Consider the following 18,662-nt stretch of genomic DNA (forward strand, 5'->3'; position numbering starts at 1 on the left):
ATATGTGGTCCTCCAGCACACCTGCATTTGCGAAAGGTCCCAAGCCTGTGAAACACATCTTGCTTGGTCCCTGTTGCAAAGGAGAGTCATCACATTGAATACCAAGACTACAAGACCTGTAGCGCTCACCACACGTGTCTTTAAGACGCTTGAGGGACTGGTCCTCTCGTATATCAGAGGTATTGTGTCAGATCAAACCTTTTACAGTTTGCTTCCTTAGACCACAGTATGTGCATTAGCAAGACATCATCTCTACTACCATCTTGAGCAGCACATGGGCGCCACAAGGAACCATATCGTCTACATACCGTAGCATACGGTAGGCACTCCACGGCCTGTTATTTGTGTGTCCACAGTGGAGACAAACATATGAAGAAGACCAGCTTTGTGGTCCAGTCTCAAAATTGAGGAAGTCCAGCAGGTGGTGGAAGAAGAATCCTCTCGAAACTGAAGTCAATTATGATCAATCCTGCACACCCAATCCATGCCCTGGAGGTTTACCAACAGTAGCATCTTCAGCCAAAGACAGTGCACCACAGTGCAAGCTGCTATAAGACTGTGTAATGCACAATAATACTATTCGATCCAGGTTTGCATAGTTGTATGTTATTGGCAGTTGTATTTAATTGTTTATATATTATTGACTTTATTAGGAATTAATATTGTTTAGCTGAGATGACGACTCTGTGACTGCGAGGTGCCGGGGTGTGTGTTCTGCAAAATAAGCGTCTGGTCTTCATCAGCCTTCCAGGGACTGATGATGAAAATTAGCCTGTATGCCTGTGTGTGCCATGGCTTTGTGAGTAAAATGAACATGATCTGGGGTGAAAGGCTTAAAATAAAAGACAACCGAATCAAATACACTGACATTTATTTCAATACAGTCATTCATACATAATGAGATGAAATAAATACAAAATCAAGAAATAACAGTACTGCAGTATATGCAATTTTCCCTTGCATTTGATATGTTCTGCATATAGCAAAATGGAGTTAAGTACACCTTCAACTTATTTTTGTTCTTTGCAGACCCCAAAGAAGTCTGATGATTCTCAGTTCAAAGTCAAAAATGAAAGAAAAGGGAAAAAAAGATCAGAAACAGCTTTTAGTTTAGGGATAATTTAATGTGGCTGGAGATATTAGAGCTCAAATAACTCAGCTGAAATATCGATTTAACAGTCATTTCCGAGTGCAAATACGCAAATTACGTTTAAACTTTATAAACACTCATCTCAAATCTTAATTTTTAATGTTTTTGGCACACACTTATTAAATTATTTCATTAAATGCATGAATAAGCAGCATAAACAAATCTCTTCTTTGAGCCTTAAGAATTGCCTGTTTAATCACACATATATAGAGAAACATTCCACAAAGCTCTTGTATTTACACTAAATCTAAATATTTAATAGATCAATGTAATTTTTTTTATTGTATGATTATGGGTTAAAATTAAAAAAAAAAAAAAAAGGCATTTTGGCCCCGTAATAGTGAGATATCATGGGAAAACTAAAGCTTAAATAAAAGAGAAGGCACAATCAAGATCTGTTAATCACAACATTTCTCATTATTCTACAAGTACAGTACTAAATATTAATGCTGGAAATCATGTCTGAATAATTTGTGCATCGAGGGCAAACAGAAAACGTACTGTGGATCACTTCTGTGTAAACATGATGGTTAAGAAGACGTTGATGTGACAAGCAAAGTAAAGAGCGTGAATGGTCACTTTTCCACTGCACGAACTTGTAGCAGGAACCAAGTTTACAGGAAGTCCCCATGATCAGCTCTTAATGTCTGTTTCTATGAAGGAACCCATGTGTGGAGATCCTGAATGCACCAAAACAATGCGAAGGGTAAGACAGTTATCCAACGCTACGATTTCTGCTCGTAACTTGGTTTTTCTCTAGAGGAATGAATAACACTGATCAGCGCATTACAGTGTTTACCAGACTTGTATGTTTGGTTCGGAAAAATTGAACCAGTCTTCGATACGGTCTCTGAGACTTTTCTATCTCAATTTCAGTCTCAATTTCAGAATTATTAAACCACTAGTTAACTATGAATCTGTGAAACCAGATAATGATGGTCGTCATTCGTTTTATCCACTTATGTCTCAAATTTTACAATTTGAAAGACTCCTGATCTTCTTTGTTCGAATGGGTTTGGGGTTTTTTCAAAGATTTTCTTTTTCTGAAACTTAAAAAAAAGAAAGAAAAAAAAAAGTAGTGTTTCATAGTAGTTAAGAACCTCAAAGTACAGGCTCTTATCCTGGAGTACATATTGATCCAGAAGCAGTCCTAGAAGAGGTTCTACAGGGGTGGGGGTGGGGATTCCTGAGTTTAGAATAGGTAATGGTGCAAGCTACTTCATAGTTCCTGCAGTGGAAAATGGCCAACGCTAAAAAATGTTTGGATACAATAGATGGCAGCAACCTCCACCTCTGACCTGGCCTTTTTTGATGTCGTGGCTGAATCAGAAATCAGAGAGGTATTTAAATCACTGGTCAGTAACATTTGGCTGCATCGTGTGAGCAGCACGAGGCTCTGAATGCCTCTACATTAGTGCAAGAGAGTCTAGCTACTGTAGCACTGTGGCTTCAAATACCTTCATCTTCATGCTTGCTTTAAGTCAGTTAGGGCAGGCAAACTTATAATTGCACTTGAGGTTACATCATGTAAAAGCTAAATTTTGTTTTCTTTACTGTCCACCAGCTTACGTTTAACAGTCTGGCCCCGTGGCTCACAGCTCAGCACTGTCCCTGCTGACCGTGCTCAGTCCTGCAGATCCCTCTCCATGTATTTCCTCATCCGCTGACAGCGAGGACAGGACTGCCCATCAGCCTTGCAGCTTATGTGAAACAAAGCTTTGCAATCTTCACACCTGGGCAAGAAAAAAAACAAACCACTGTGGCGACCCCTAAAAGTAGCAGCTAAAAGACGATCATTTTGGTCTGTGTGCTTGACTAAAAGTGTTTTCTACGTCTCTCCGGTAGATTGTGTCTTGCTATTCATATTAACAAGAGGGCTTCAGTTTATTTTTGTCCTGTATTTACACTTTATGTAGCCCATGTTAAAAAGCGACAGACAGTGGCGACTAAACAGAACACTGAAAACACAAACAAGGGGAAAGAAGTCACACAGAAGAACAGGATGTTTAAAAAGTTGGAGCTGGTGTTTAGCATTTAATTTAGAATGTTTGGACAACAAGGCTGGCCTCATTGTGGAGACTTTTTCCTTTTTAAAAAGTATTTTGTTTTAGGGTTCAAGCAAATAAAAAGAATGAGGAATGAAGAGAGTTGCCTTTGGAAAACATACCTTGTGGTTGTCTCAAACTGGAAGGGGAAGATTGTGTCGTTAGAGTGGCATATCTGACAAATGTAGCCACGCTGGGTGCAAAGGTCACAGCTGAACACGTGATTAGAGGCGTGTTGCACCAGCGTGCGCAGAAAGTTTACATACTGGCCCTCTGCTACCTGGGAAAAAATAAATAAATACAGATGACTATATGTAGTCATCTGATCGTGTATGCAATGAAAATGAGCCAGAAGGTTACCTGTCGCAGGTCCTTGACACTGTACAGGTGGTTTGACTCCAACAGGTAAGTTCGCTGCCCCATTCTAGAGAGAGAAATGGAAGGGGAGAAAAAAAAAAAAAAAAAAGGTGTTTAAGATGTTTTAGAGAATTCAAATTGATCGTTCCTATTGGAAAGAAATTCAACGGGAACAATGTAGCCTATAATATTTTATTATTATTGCCGAGGCATTCTGCCAAACACCTCGCTTGGAGTTTCTTGCAGGCTCCACTGCGGCAGGTACGCAGATATTCACCCAGAAGGCATAGCTTCTGCCTCTGCTCGTGGGCCTGACCCATGGACTCAGCGTGCGCAACCAACTCAGGGTTCAGCTGCTCCAGGTTGAGCAGAGGCTCTTGTTCTACCTGCTTCAGAAGCCACAAGGCTTTCTTAGACACCTGTGCAGACAAACAAGTGTAAACAGTCTCATGAGGCTGATATGTTGCTTCAAGATGTTCAGCAATTAACAAAACAAAACAAAAAAGACAAACTAGAATATTTAGTTATGAGTGGATTAGAATTCATAAAACACACCCGTGCACAAAAACTGTAAAAGGACTGTACTGTCAGTCAGCCTGGAGGAAATGCAAATAGTCTGTACTGCCATTTAACTCTATTCCAGCAGATGGCGCTGTGCAAACAGTTTCTGTGACAAACAGCAACAACCAGACTTTTTGGTCTTGCAAAGAGGTGACCGCCTCAAAATATAAACACTGCGTGTGTACATTTAGTACATATTAGCCTAATCCAGTGTTCAATTCCTCATTCAGGTTTGCACTGTAATAAATCAATGTTTGAATCAAACCTCAAAACTTGCAAGTAATAAAAAAAAAGGTTACTCATTCATATTCATGACAGCAATCACATTTATGCTCATAATTAGTGTATGTGAATATAAATATTTCCTTAATTAAATTTCTGATATTAAAAACTGAAATGGCATTTACTTTTTGACTTGATTGTTTCAGCAAAGCCATCTTTTTATTTAACCTCAGAGGTCACAAAACAGTTAAGTTGCAAAAAAACACAACAGTTTCTTCAAATGACACCAAGCTTCCATCTAAATTAGCAGGTAGGAAGTCATATGTGTTTGTTTTTTCAAATTGCTGTAACAAATTCGTGACAAATTTTTTATAGAAGTTTGTTTGCAGATAGTTATGCGTTGCACCTACCTCTCTTTGGGTGACATCCCAGTTGTGTACCATGCGTGAGGGGATGATGGAAGTGTTACCTTTGTGGCATGACTCACAGTAGTACTTGCCAGAGAACTCACATAACCTGGCTCTGCCCAGTGACAGTCCAATCTTCTGAGGACAGCCTGCAAGACACCACAAAGCACAACTCAGTCTGAGTCACATCCACTCTCACAATGAGTCCGATTCCTCTTCCCATAGACTCAGCCAGTGACACATTATTATTTACAAGGCTATGCCTGATCTGCTCCCCGTGTCGGAAGTTGCTGTCTTTCATCCCAAGATTCATCGCTCTCATCTGTCCTGAAAGCTCCTACTGTTTTTTGTGAAAAAAAAACATTCAAATCTGCAGCTCCCTCCACTTCAACATGGTCTCACTCCATTTAAGGTGATTTTACTTCAGTTTGCAAATGATTTTTCTGACGTTTACTCTTCCTTTTTGTGGCCAGAGACAGATCACAAAATGTGTTGCGTTTCTGCATAATAAAAACAGAGGCAAAGAAACAGAAAACAAAAAAAACCCCAAAACAGATGGATGAGACTGTGGCTGGACAAAGTGGCCTACACAGGCTGTAAACTCCATATGAGAGGCTAAAGGTGAGAAAATATAATCACTGCTTACTATTATAAAACAAACAGGCGCTAATCATTAACTCATGGCACATTCCACGTTTGCAAATAGCTCTTTGTTCTTCAATACTGCCGCTAAGAAGGCGTCGCGTTGGCTGAAGTGATGTTTGCATTGCCGTTTGTTTGTGGATCTGTCAACAGGATTACGCAAAGAAACACCTGACCGAGTTTCAAGATACTTGGTGGAGAAGTGGGACAAAAGCAAAGGAATAATACTTTAAATTTCTTTGGGGAAAATAGGTGGATCTTAAAGATGGGTTTTATTGGTTTTTGGGTAAAAGGATCGTAAAAAATACAACTGAACGACAAGATCCGGTCTTAGACTCCTAGGCAACATATGCTGATTTTTATCATCACATTCAAAACCAAACTAAACACAACAGGAAATGAACAGACTGAACAGACAAGTGCAAATCTTCCATAATCTCCAGTTTTCTTAATGTAAATTTTTTTTTTTTCCTCAGTACATAAAATGACATTATCTACTGGTTTATGGATCCTGGATTTTAAAGTTTCAGCATTATTGTTTTGGCTATCAATATATTAGTTTTGCAAAGCCAGAAGTGAACAATATTTGAAGAATAGGTTGAAGTGCAAAGTTATTAGCTAACACAAACAAGCTCAAGCCATAGACTCGCACACACAGACTCATCTGCAATGATCAGTACCACACAGCAAGTCAGGTCCATTAAAATGTTCCAAAAGACACATTATAAACAATAGGCCATACCCTTAACTTTAAGATTTAGTCAAATGCAAACAAATGTATTATTAAAGCATTCATTTACTGTAAAGTTTATTTATGAAGGACGAAACTATCCAAGACTCCAAAAATGTGTTAGTTCGAGGATGTAAACATGCTTTTTAATGCTGTTAAGTTGAGAATTTTTAAACAAGGTTGATTTTATCCGTCTTTTGATACTGCAGACAGGATGGATTACCACAGCAAGCAAAATCTGCTTGATTTGACATCAAACAGGCTTAAAAAGATTTAAAGATATTTTTTAAAATTCTAACATTACCTGCACATTTGAAGCTCTGAGTGTCCAGGCCCTTCTCTGAGGGAACTTTGAAAAGGTGAACAAGAAGTGCTCCATCTTCCTTTAGCCTATGCTGCACCAGTCTGTACAGATTTCCAGTCGCTTCCAACGGTACCTCAGAGCCTTCACACTCCCCGTTCTCCAGGTATGAGTCCAGAGCGTCTCGGATAAACTTCCTCCAAAAGCGAGCCTCCTTCTCATTCTCCGCTCTAAATCTAAGTGTCTCTCGGATGGTCAGGAGCTTGAAAAAGGCCGGTCCCCCCTGAGAAACATCGGGAACCACATCCCGGATTTCCTCAACAGGGTAGTTTAGCCGCTGTAGCTTCCTTCCTTCTTTTACGAGAAATCCTTTCAAGGTCTCCAAGGAGAGAGAGAAAACCATACGTTCCCACGTCCGGGCCTCAGGATCTGTGGAGAAGTACAAAACAGCTTCTTTGATGGAATCTGTTTCTAAATCTGCAGTCGATGTCCAGTCAAAATCCTGCTGAGGAGGAGATGGAGAATCCTGCCCTCCACAAGCATCAGAACCAGATGGGCCTTGCTCGGGGCTGGAGGGGGCCAAGGGTGGAGAAGAAACTGCACGTTCTTCCACACCATTCTCACATCCGGTGTGCAGCACCTCCCACTGCTCGTCATGCGGTACTGGTCGGCTTTTGTTGACAGCCTCAATAATCCGGTCCACCCAGTCCTCAGCTTCATCACGATTTGCCGCCCGGAGGTTAAGCCGTTTTCCGGGAAAGATCAATTCAAAGCGTCCCTCAGATGAGGTGATGCGAACGTCTTCACATCGCACCAGGGAGCAGTTTTCGCAGCATATCCGTTCCTCTGCATTCACATACAGGCGGAACTCAAAGGGTGACAGCTCGCAGTAGTAGTCGCGCCATAATCCTACGGCGCTGCGTCGTTCTAGGTGACCGAGCTTCAGCAATCCTCGAAAGGGGTTGGACAGCCCTGGGAAAAACACATACATAGATGACATTGTCGTGTTTTCACACTGAGAATGCCTCTTTTATATCCATGTTTACTGGCTCAGCTATACATACAGAAAATTAAGCCACAATTGAAACTTTTGCATTATTTTTTAGCAAAGTTGCAGGGTTGTCAGAAATAAAAAAAATAAAAAAAACTGGAGTGGTTTTCGATGTAGCTGTCAACTGTGTGTTAAAACTTAAACACTAAAGGAAAAATCCTCAGTAGGACAGGGATTTGTGTCCATGAGTGAAACTATATTATTGTTTGTTAATGTGTTATTACATTAACGTCTGGTAATTCTATGACATGTAGGCCATAGAATGTAACATAAGTAATCTAACAAATTACTTTCCCCAGAAAGTAATTCTTCCCTGGCAAGTCCTCTCAACTTGCTACAACACAGTGATGCAATGTAGAGAAAAAAAAATAGAGAAGGAAACGGGGTTACAAGAAAAAGAACAGGCCGATACGTGAGCTGACATTGGATTTCCGACCAGCTATTACATGACTACAGAGTTCCTATTAGCAGCACGAAAACAAAATGAAAAGAAGGCTTGGAATTCAAGTTGACATCCCCAGTGGGATAATTTCACCAGCCAACATTCCCCATTATTTGCTTCAATAGATAAGTTAACACTGGCTCACAACACAGTTAAATAATCTAATCTGTTGATGTGAATGACTGAGATTAGCTACTCGTGAACAGTCCCATTATTGACAAAATGATTTAAAAAATAAATAATAAGCATAGTCCATATGCTTTGTCACAAAATGTCCCATGACATGCTTCACTATCTGCGCTGTTACCGTTACTGTGTTACACTCTCTTTCACATTATTTCTATTTTTAAAACAGGCCATGGGACTCATCCAGGTGACGTCCTGCAAATGTAGTAAAATCACATTCCACAGTGATGTGGCCACGCGCCGAGCATTATGTAACAGCAGGCGTTTTCTCTTTTGAGACCTGAAGGAAATTACCTGCTGGGAAAATCTGGGGGCGTGGCTTTAATCTCATTCCACGCTTTCTAGTGCTCCCGGACTTTAGTGCAGTATGTTACTTCATTCGTAATCCCTCAGTGGCTACCTGTATTGACCAGGTGTGCGCAGACTGCAGCTACCACTAGAAGTGCTGTGGAGCAACGATTTTACATGTGGGCTTCTGTTTAGTTTGTTCTTTAACAACTCGGTTTCTTTCACTTGAATGCAATGATCTATTTGTGATAGAAACACAGTCTGTTCAGAGAAACTCAGTTGACAGGAGACTCAGACTTCTTTCCTCGGGCAGTGAGATTGCTGAGATTCCCCATAATTACTTATTCCTTCATTTATATATTTTTCTTATATCGCATAAAAGTCTTACATCTTTCATTTTCAAACAAGCTTGTAGTGCACAATTAAGAAAAAAAAAAAAAAAAGAATCTTTATTATGTTGTCACATTGAGCAGTGACTGCTGTGAATTATGCCCAGCGCCCAAAACTCTTTTCATACAACCGTTTATTATAAGTTTTACACTCAAAGCTTGGGAGACAGGGGGTGGTACCTATTTGTCTGCGATGGACGACACTTGGACGTGACGGCGAGATGCTGGGCTCAGCTGCGGGAGGAGAGACCGGTGCGTCATCGCTGTCCGGCAAATTCTCCAGATGGGGCTTATAAATGTCATCATCTGAGATCCAAGAATAAGAATGCTGCAAAAAGCAGGAGAGGATGTTTTATTTAGCATTGGGAACCGAAGGGTTTCATTTGCATGTTAATGGTAACTAACAGAAAAAAAAAACAGAGCTGAGACTTTCAGAGAGCAGAGTGCAGGTTGCAAAAAATGGTTCCCCTTTAATCATGTGTCACTGGTGTTAGTGGTGAAGCTATAAACAGTGGTCTATAAGCAGTCACGTAAATGTAAGTACAAATGTGTCTGTCTTGACTAATGTTAAGAGATTTTCCTATATTTATGTAAAACACTAAGAAATATCTTTAGCTTTTCCTATTTAGAGATCACAATTAACACGAGAGTTAATTTTCACTCTAGGCATTTGCTGGTATAGTATGGCTACTTTCTGTACTCCATTTCAGTAACATCTTGCCACAGGATTGGTTTCATATCACTACCAATTTGCCTTCCGGCAGCATTCTCACAGTCCATTAACACTGAACACTGGAACAGCAGGTTGGCGTGTTTTTGCTGCTGCGTGCTTAAGCTACAGATCAGAGGTGTTTTTCAGGTAAAGTGTCACTGTGGATGTGAGTACTATAGTAAGACTCAGTACTCAGTCAATAAAAGTTAGCCCTAATTAGACAAGGAGTTAGAAGATGGATGGACGATGGATGGATGGACAGACTAAGTTAGTAAAACTAATGTGACTACTCACCATTTTTGTGAGGGGTTTTAAAATGGGAAAAAAATAAACACAAAATAATTTTTTTCCATTATTTATTACAGAGATTATGTTTTTTTCTCTCCATGCATCATTCAAGATTAAGAGTTGAACATCCTACTTGACATTTCATGCAACAAATATCAAATAGTTTTTTGCGTTCTATGTAATCAGCAACCACAGCATTTATGAACTGATATGAGTGCATTTGACAAATTTGCATTAAGGCCAGATAAAGTTTGTGGTTTTGCTCAAATAACAGTTACTCTCCATAGAGATGTTATACTTACTGATAGTGAATCTGAAGATGACTTTCTGCTCAAGATGCTTGTAGAGCGACGTGGGCACTGATGAACTACAGAGTCCGCGTTGGTTTTTTCCGAGCTCTCCGTTAGCTTCTCCTCCTGGACAGGCTCAACGGTCACACTTAGTTCCTCCACAGGTTCTGCAGGTTCACTGACTGCTGAGACAAGACCTATGTCCGAGTGCAACTCTGAAGAGGCACTTTTGCAGACTTCAGGGGGACACTTATCATCATCAGATGATGGCAGCTCAGTGGTTGTTTCTGGTTGTTTCTCTAAATCAAGCTGTCCAAAGTTTGGAGGCTGGTACTCAGAAGCTTGGGGCTCACTGTCACTGATAACACCCTTCTCAGAGAACTGAGAAGGACCCATGCTGGAGACAAATGAGTCTTCCTGTGTCGAGTCCTGACTGCAGTGTCCGCTCTCCCGGAAATCAGTCAGCGAGCTGCAGAGATACAGACAACTCAAAACATGTATTTTACTTCAAGTTAAATAAAAGAAAAGCTTTTGTTGATGAAAGACCCAAAAAAAAACTCTCAGCATCGAAGCTGCTAATTTTATATGCTGGTTATTGGCTGCTTTTCAGTTCCGTGCCAGAGCCCATATTGGGGTGGATGTGCACATATCTTTCAGTTTTATTGGAGGCTATTTCCTGCCAATGATTAACACACATCTGGTGCTCTGGTGATTATTAGAACAACAGGATGGTGTATGAGGGACTGACTAAAAATATACTACAAGATGGGGCTCATTCAGATGTTAAGAACAAAGTTATTTAACTCCTATTTGCTCCAGAATGATTAAAAACTGTTTAAAATGTATACATACTCTTTCTGTGGCCTCTTGGTGCAGATGTTGGGATTAATGGCTGCTTCCAAGTCACATGAAGACCAATGCTCTCCTGTCGGGCTGCGGGGGTCCTGTCCCTGCAGAAGGCTGTCAGAGCTCAAGCTGGAGGACAGCTGAGAGGAGCCTGTGGTATCCAGGCTTAAATTAGAAGAACGAAGAGCAGTCTGACTCCCTTGTAAAAGATCTGATCCCCTCCCCACTAAAACTGGGCAGCCTCTCTGTACATCCAGTGCGTCCGAAGAACCCGATGACTGAGACACTGTATCCCAAATTTCCTTGCATATGGGCTTGGAGGTGGGAGGGTCTCCACCATTGAGGGGCAGGTCCAGTAAGTCTGCCTGGGACAAAGGGCAGAGTCCGGCAAGAGCCAGAGGCGTGGTGGTCCACTCATTGAGGACAGATGACTTGTAAGACAGGCTGAATGTGAGGGAGGCCAGACCCTGGAGGTAGCTGAGCAGAACCTCTCGCTCCTCCGGGTTCAGAAGCAAGGCACTGGGCTGATAATGGGCCTTCAGCTTGGAGTCTTCGCGGAACAACGATACGAGGTAGCACTCCAGGAGGCCGTGGTTGAGGGCCAGCCGCAGCCACGCTCGGCAGCGACCCACATCAGTGCCCACAAAGCTGATCTTCTCCAGCTCTGTGACCACATCACTAGTTAAAGAAAGAGTGTGATAAACATATTGCATTTTCACAGAATTATACCTTAAATCAGGCATACTTAAACTTAAGAACGGCATCTCTCAATATGAACTCTGAAAATCTTCAGGGACACTTCTAACCCTTTACTAAGAACTCTGATTTAAACACAAGACTCGGATTAATGACCTCCTGAGGTTTCTGTTCTTCATTTCATTTGATCAATCATCTCTGTTATTCTGTGTAATTCTCTATTAACAGCCTTCTTTTTTGCCAGCTGATAATGATCAGCCAATTTTTAAAATCTTTTGTCTTGTACTTGTTTTGTAAATGGAAATATTAAAACTTGAAAATATTACTCAGGGAACTCAGAAGATTTTAACTTCAAGCTTAACAATTGTAAATTTTTCACAGACCACACAGACAACCTGCATACCTTCAATACCCAAAAGGAAGCTGAGGGCCACACTTTGGGAATCACTGATTTGAATTTCTCAATAACATTGTTATTGAGAAGATTGAACATTGTATGTTCACTTTTCTTCCTTGCAGCCACCACATGCTGCTTTAAAGAGACACACACATACACATGAACACACACCAAAACCCCCTCATCCATGAGACACAATACTGTCAGAATTCTTTTTGCCTCCTGGAAGATAGTTTTCCAAGAAGGATATTAATGTATACCTTATTTTATTGGCAACCTGTGCAGGGTGGACCCTGGCTCTCACCCTGTGATAGCAAGGACTGGCCCAAAAAAGTAGTTGTCATCAGATTACTCGATCAATCAGTGGAATAATTGTTAGAATACTTGATTATTCAAGTTGCCTCAAGGCGCTTTGCATAAGGTAAAGACACTACAATAAAATGAACCTGAAATCTAAGATAAAATCTCCAAATGTATTTTTTCCAAAGGGAAAAAGTCCCAAACCCCCAAAGTTTAGGAATAATTGTGCCTTGGTTCTGACTTACCGGTGGGTGACACTCTTGAGGAGGCTCCAGAAAAAAGGCTGAGGGAGGGGTCCACGGTCCCCTTTCCTACTGCTGCTTCGAGACTCTGAGCGGATGTACTTGCTCTTGATACCGTGGATGAAGATGGCCTCCAGGGCACAGCAGAGGAGGTTAGCATCGGAATCATCACTGGTGACTACCGAGTCTGACGCAACATATCGTTTCTGCAGGGCCTTGAGCGACTGCGCCAACTTCTCTTTGATCTAAGAAACAATACGTGGAAGAGGAAAAAGATTTTAATAAAACACCTTCCTCATCTGGTTCTGATGGGAAGCAGGCTGTCAAACAAGAAAAAAAATTCCTGTTCAACCACATACATAGAAAACATCTTCAAGCATTAACTGGCACTTTTTTTCTGCATTTCATTCCACAGTGTGATGACAAACAAGCAGTTTGAGATCAGCTGTGATGTTATGACACTCAACCTGTATATAACCTCCTGTCACATGTCACCCACTGTCAGCTGATGGGGAAAAAAATAACAAACACATTACAAACAGACCTACATAATGTAAAAGGTTAGAGGACAAAGGCAGCTTCTTCCACAACACAGAAGAACCTTAGTGCTCTTGAGCACTGAAGAACTCTTCCTTTGCTGTGCTTGACCTGTAGAAGAAAAACATCTACAGGTCCCGTTCCAAGCACCTGCACATATACAGTGCATTTATGCAGCGGGGTTATTTTCTGCAAAACTAGAATTACAGGGTTTTTCCAAGATCCAAAATGGGCCAGACAAGCACAGTTTGTCCAACTATACTAACTATACTCAAAGATATGACTTTGTTTCACCTTACCTAATGATCTGAGGTCTCAAAGCCTTGTTAATCAAACATAAATTTTTTCTTTCTTTCTTTGAAACATTTGAAAAAAACATTTGAAAAAAAAAAAAAAAAGCCATAACCCTGGGGTTTTCCTGGATGAAAGCAGGCGTCTGGAGAATGACTACACACGGCTGATCCATGGTTACGGAAAATAATATTTGTTATCTAAGCTAACAGAAGTTTCTCCCTGTTATTTTTAGCAATTTTATAAACCAATTTAAAAAAAGTACATATAGACAATAAACTGAACTGGGTTAAGAACACCACTGCACTCTACAGTAAGGGCCAGAGTCGTCTCTACTTTCTGAGGTGGCTGAGGTCTTTCAACATCTGTCAGACAATGCTCAGGATTTTCTGTGAGTCTGTTGTGGCCAGTGCTATCCTCTATGCTGTTGCATGCTGGGGCAGAAAGTTGAGGGGCACAGATCCCAACAGACTCAATAAACTGATCCGCAAGGCCAGTAATGTTGTGCTGATGGAGCTGGACTCCCTTAGAGTGGTGTCTAAGAGGCAGCTGGTGTCCAAGATAAGGACAATGCTGAATAATACCACTCCATTACATGCTGGCTATTCACCGGAGCACGTTCAATGAGAGACTGAAATTACCAAAAAGCACTTCTGCACCACACAGGAAATCATTCCTGCCTGTGGCCATCTCCCTGTACAACTCCTCCATCTACTACACTGTAAACGCTGCAATAGTTACACCCTTTTGCACACTCTCTACACCAGGGGTCAGCAACCCTGAGCACGCATGCCACAGCTGGCACGCGAAGTGTTAACTGATGGCACGACCATAGCTGGACTGGCCATCAGGCATACCGGGTATTTGCCCGGTGGGCCAATGGTGATTTTTCATTTTTATGGGCCTATGATTTTTTTTTTTTTTTTTTTGTAACGGTATTAAAGGTTGTGGATTGGCCAGATGCTGTATCGATGTGTAAAACCAACTCAGTTGTTTGATGGTGGCTATGACGGAGCTTCCACAGAGGCAACAGGTGGATGAGGGAAAGGGGAGGCAGGAGGAGGAGGAGAGACCCGAGGCAGCCGCCGGTCCGAGTGTCAGGTGAACTGAACTTCAGCTAAGAAGTTATGACCTGCAGTCTATCTGGGTCAGATATAAACCAAGTTTAGGTGGAGTTTATTTTCGTTGTGCTGACTTTTTACAGTCAGTTACAATAACTCGTACTGCGTACTCGCTAGCATGACAGAGTTTCTATACAGCTGGGTGGGTGCTATGATGTTACTGATAGTGAACTTTATTTTATTCATAAGGTTAGTTAGTAGAGTTGCCAACCGTCCTGTAAAAACGGAATCATCACAAAAGACACAAAGCTGGAGTTTTTCTGCATCTTTACGCTGCACAGCTGTTTCTTCTTCTCTCATTCTCTCCCCCTCCCTCTCCTTTTGCTACTTCAATCATGAAACTGATCAATGATCAGCTGATTGGCTTTTCTCTCTTGTTTGTTTATCGCCCACTTTGCGCCAGAAAGAGGAAACCAGCGGATGTCGCGCTAAACAACAGCAGCACATTTAAGCTTGATCAGCTGTTGTTAGAATTTATTTAATAATAATTTCTAGTATCAGACCAGAGATCACATTAACATGTGTATCCCTGTATTAACAAACATGCCATATTGGCTCAGTTTCTTTTTCTTATCATTGTTGTGAGGAGACCATAAATAGCATTTGCATTTTCTGTTGTACAGTTCATTTGCTGTTATGGAGTTCTTGTTATGAATAAAAAGTGTCTTTTTTTTGTTTCAAAATAGCTGATAACTATTCGCTGATAGCTGCAAACATCTGCGAACAAATGTAATTGTATAAAGTTGTTCTATATAGTGTGTAACTGTTAATATAGAGCGTTATTAAATTTATTGCTAATGCAATCATATGGCACACTGACTTCTGAGGAAATTTTAGATGGCACTCATCAGAAAGGTTGCCTACCTCTGCTCTACACTAAATAGCAAATGACAAAGTTCACAGGTTAAAGTTAAATGTCAATCATATATATTCAACCATTGTAATATTCTCACCTCTGCAATACTCTTGATATTTATAATTGAGCGATTTGTATATATATTAGTGCTATTTCTTAAATTTGTAACCTTTGTAACATATTGCATTATTTATGTAGTTTAGTCTGTTACTGTCTTGGAGCAACTTTAACCCACATAATTTCCTTAGGGATTATGAAAGTACTCTGATTCTGAAGTCTACCATTCAGGCTAGAGTTAGACAGGGCTCTCAAAGAGTAGCCCACAGACCAGTGGCAGCCCTTGGCAGTTAATAACACAGTTTAGGTTATACAATCATATACAGTGCACAACAAATCTTTGCAATATGAATGATGTTGAGGAGTTTAATTGTGGTTAGTGGTTAAAAAAAGCCAAACAGACACAGTTGGAGCAATAACAACATGTTTAACATAACACAGCTTTGATGGTGAGAGGTGACGGTCTCACACGTTGTCATTATTTAGTTTCAAGAAACACGGGGTGATTCATTTAAATCTCAGAGTTATAATCTATAGTCACACTGAAAATAAACTAATGCTGCATGTATTAAGTATAAGAAAGCCAATGTGTGAGTAAAAATATTAAGTAAACAGCAAATATTAGCCAGATCTATTCCTTGTTAAGTAATTCAGCTTTGTACTGCAGTGGTTTTATATTACAGTTCACCACAGACACAAAAGCACAAAAAGTGCTAACAGCAAGTTCCTGATTCCTGACACGATCACCCGGGCCTGATGCATCAGTTAGGTCTATTAAAAAAACTTGAAATAATTCTGAAATATGTGAAAATATTTCACATTAATTGTTCAATACTTGGCTCTTGGGTTAATTTATCTAAGTAAGTAAGACCCTCTGAGACAAAACATGTCCACCACTGATCTAAAGGAATAGAACTTGTTAAAAGTTTCTTAGGTTAACCATCATTCAGCCCTTCAATGCAGGTCCCCTGAAGCATGCACAACAAGAGCAGAGGGGTCCATCTGGGCCTCTTTTTTCCTTCCTGTCTGTACCTGAAGACCTCCTGTACTCCTGGGTGAGACTACACCTATGCAAGACCAGCTTCACTATTAAACATAATTAAAATCCTCTGTTGATAAGCTTAGCACCGGGATTATGATGCATTTCCTCTGCTGCATCCCCTATTAGTGGCCTTTCAAAACAGGCTGTGCTGTTTTTGTTTTTTCTTTTCGAGGACCCCATGTCCCCCACGACCTAAACATCAGTGGGTTTTTTCCCCCCCATTTGTTTAAGGCTTTCTGGGGAAAACTGAAATGCAAGACAAGATTTATGAATAATTTTCCATAACTCGCCAGTCCAATCTCCAGCTTTGTACTTTCCTGCTGCATACTGTATTTTAGTCTGCAACAAAACTGTAAATAAAGTCACTGATCAACACAGAGAGCAGTTCTGTCTGTGGTGTAATGCCCAGCGTACTTTGCATTACAACACAAACTACTTAAATATCACAAGCCAACTCTCACGCTATCTCACCAGCAGAGAAAGAAGCCAGACAGAAGTGAAATCCGCAACGTGAAAAGAGCTGACTCTTACCTTTTTAACATCTTTAGCCTCGTGTGGAGCTTCAGTCTGCGTGGCGAGCATGGCACCTCCTGGAATGAGTTACTCCAACATGGCACACTGAAACACACAAAAAAGACCTGCCCTTTTGGCACTTGCAGGCTTGACTAACAACGACCTAACGAGTCATGCGAGTTTGTATCCTGAATATGACCACGCCGACGAGCCAGACATGTGACGAGAAGGAAACGATTTTCCCTCTTCACATCGAGTTTTCAGAATTTCCTATCACGAGTCTGTGCTCTGTGACATTATCTGCCATTTCATGCTTTCTGTGAGTAGCCCATGGGTCATGTGAAGCACAGATTAAAGAGGACGTCTGCAGGGAAGTAGCTTCTTACTTCCCCAATAAAAACTAGGAGGCACTCTGATAACTAATCAGCATGTAATCCAACCACCCTGACATCATCACATCCAAATAAGATTGCGTTAAATACATCAAGTGCTGGGCTATCAGCAAACAAAGTACTGTTTACCAAACAGTGGCTAGTTAATAGTTTCGTTTTAAACACCCAAAGCGACATTTAGAAGCATTTGTTTTCTCTGCAGACGCTTTGCAGTGACGAGCACTGGGCGTGTGTGCATTAATGACAGAAATGCACGACCGAAACACTGTAAATTAAACAAATAAAATAAAAAATCAATTTAAAAAAGCTGTGTAAATAACGAAATGTCTATCAGCTATGTTATAATATTAAAATCAGACGCTGTCGGCGGCTTTTACTAGCTAAGTTTTGCTTACCGAAACAAACAGCCTGGCTAACAGGTCGAAAAACAAGCGCGTGTCCTCCTTAAATTAACGTAAACACGTGAGCTGCACGTTAGAGGAACACAAATCCGTGCAGTCGCTCTCCATCGCTTCCAAAACACCTAAAAATAGAGCAGAAGTTAGCTCGACTTTAGACGCTCGACTGTCACCATCCAACTGAAGAAGAAATGCATCATGGGAACTCAGACTAGTGATGCGTTCATGCTCCATCACAAATGCTGTGAAACTGGGCTTATTCTCATGGATTCTCTTCTTGTCGAGCTTTTTCTTCTTCGTGAGCTTCTTTATGATTTTCTTGATCTTCTTCTCATTCTCCTCTTCATCCTCTTCAAGGACACAGTGGATCATCTATTTCACCCTATCTTAAGCATCCTCTTCTGTCACACCAACCCTCTGCATGTCCTTCTTCACTACATCCAAGAACGACCTCCGTGGTCTTCCTCTTTTCCTCCTGCCTGGCAGCTCCATCTTCAACATCTTCTGCCCAGCATATGCAGTATCTCTTGTCTGCACATGTCCAAACCATCTCAACCTTATCTCTCTAACTTTATCTCTAATGTGCTTGACCTGAGCTTTGTCTCTGACATGTGCATTTCCAGTCTGATTATTTGCACAGAAAACCTTAACATCTCCAGCTCAGTCTTCTCTCTTTTTGTCGAAGTCACCACCTCCAAACCATAAATCATAGCAGGTCTCTTTCCTGTCTTTTAAACCTTCCCTTATGGCTCGTACCTCTAGGTCCTCTTCCACCTGCTCCCTACTCTCACTACAGATTGCAATGTCATCTGCGAGCATCGCAGCCAATGGAAACTCTTGCCTGAACTTATTCCTCAGTCTATATGACAAAAAATAAATAAATAATAATTTATTGACATTATTTGTGTCACTG

At 40.9% G+C, this 18,662-nt stretch overlaps 1 protein-coding gene across 1 annotated transcript; it reads right to left on the reverse strand.

Moving 5' to 3' along the window:
* Nucleotides 1-854: 854 nt before the first annotated feature.
* On the reverse strand, nt 855-18,229 carry plekhm1 (pleckstrin homology domain containing, family M (with RUN domain) member 1). The gene is made up of 12 exons (XM_031744638.2): nt 17,747-18,229; nt 16,978-17,064; nt 12,546-12,787; nt 10,914-11,585; nt 10,074-10,530; nt 8,952-9,099; nt 6,419-7,387; nt 4,746-4,891; nt 3,778-3,971; nt 3,556-3,619; nt 3,318-3,475; nt 855-2,883 (listed from the first exon to the last, which is right to left on the reverse strand). Exons 2-12 carry the CDS (start codon nt 17,026-17,028, stop codon nt 2,775-2,777), a joined length of 3,210 nt encoding a protein of 1,069 aa, XP_031600498.1. The 5' UTR covers nt 17,029-17,064; nt 17,747-18,229; the 3' UTR covers nt 855-2,774.
* Nucleotides 18,230-18,662: the final 433 nt, after the last annotated feature.

This window comes from Oreochromis aureus, linkage group 8 (assembly GCF_013358895.1).
Source record: "Oreochromis aureus strain Israel breed Guangdong linkage group 8, ZZ_aureus, whole genome shotgun sequence".
NCBI classification, from domain to species: Eukaryota; Metazoa; Chordata; class Actinopteri; order Cichliformes; family Cichlidae; genus Oreochromis; species Oreochromis aureus.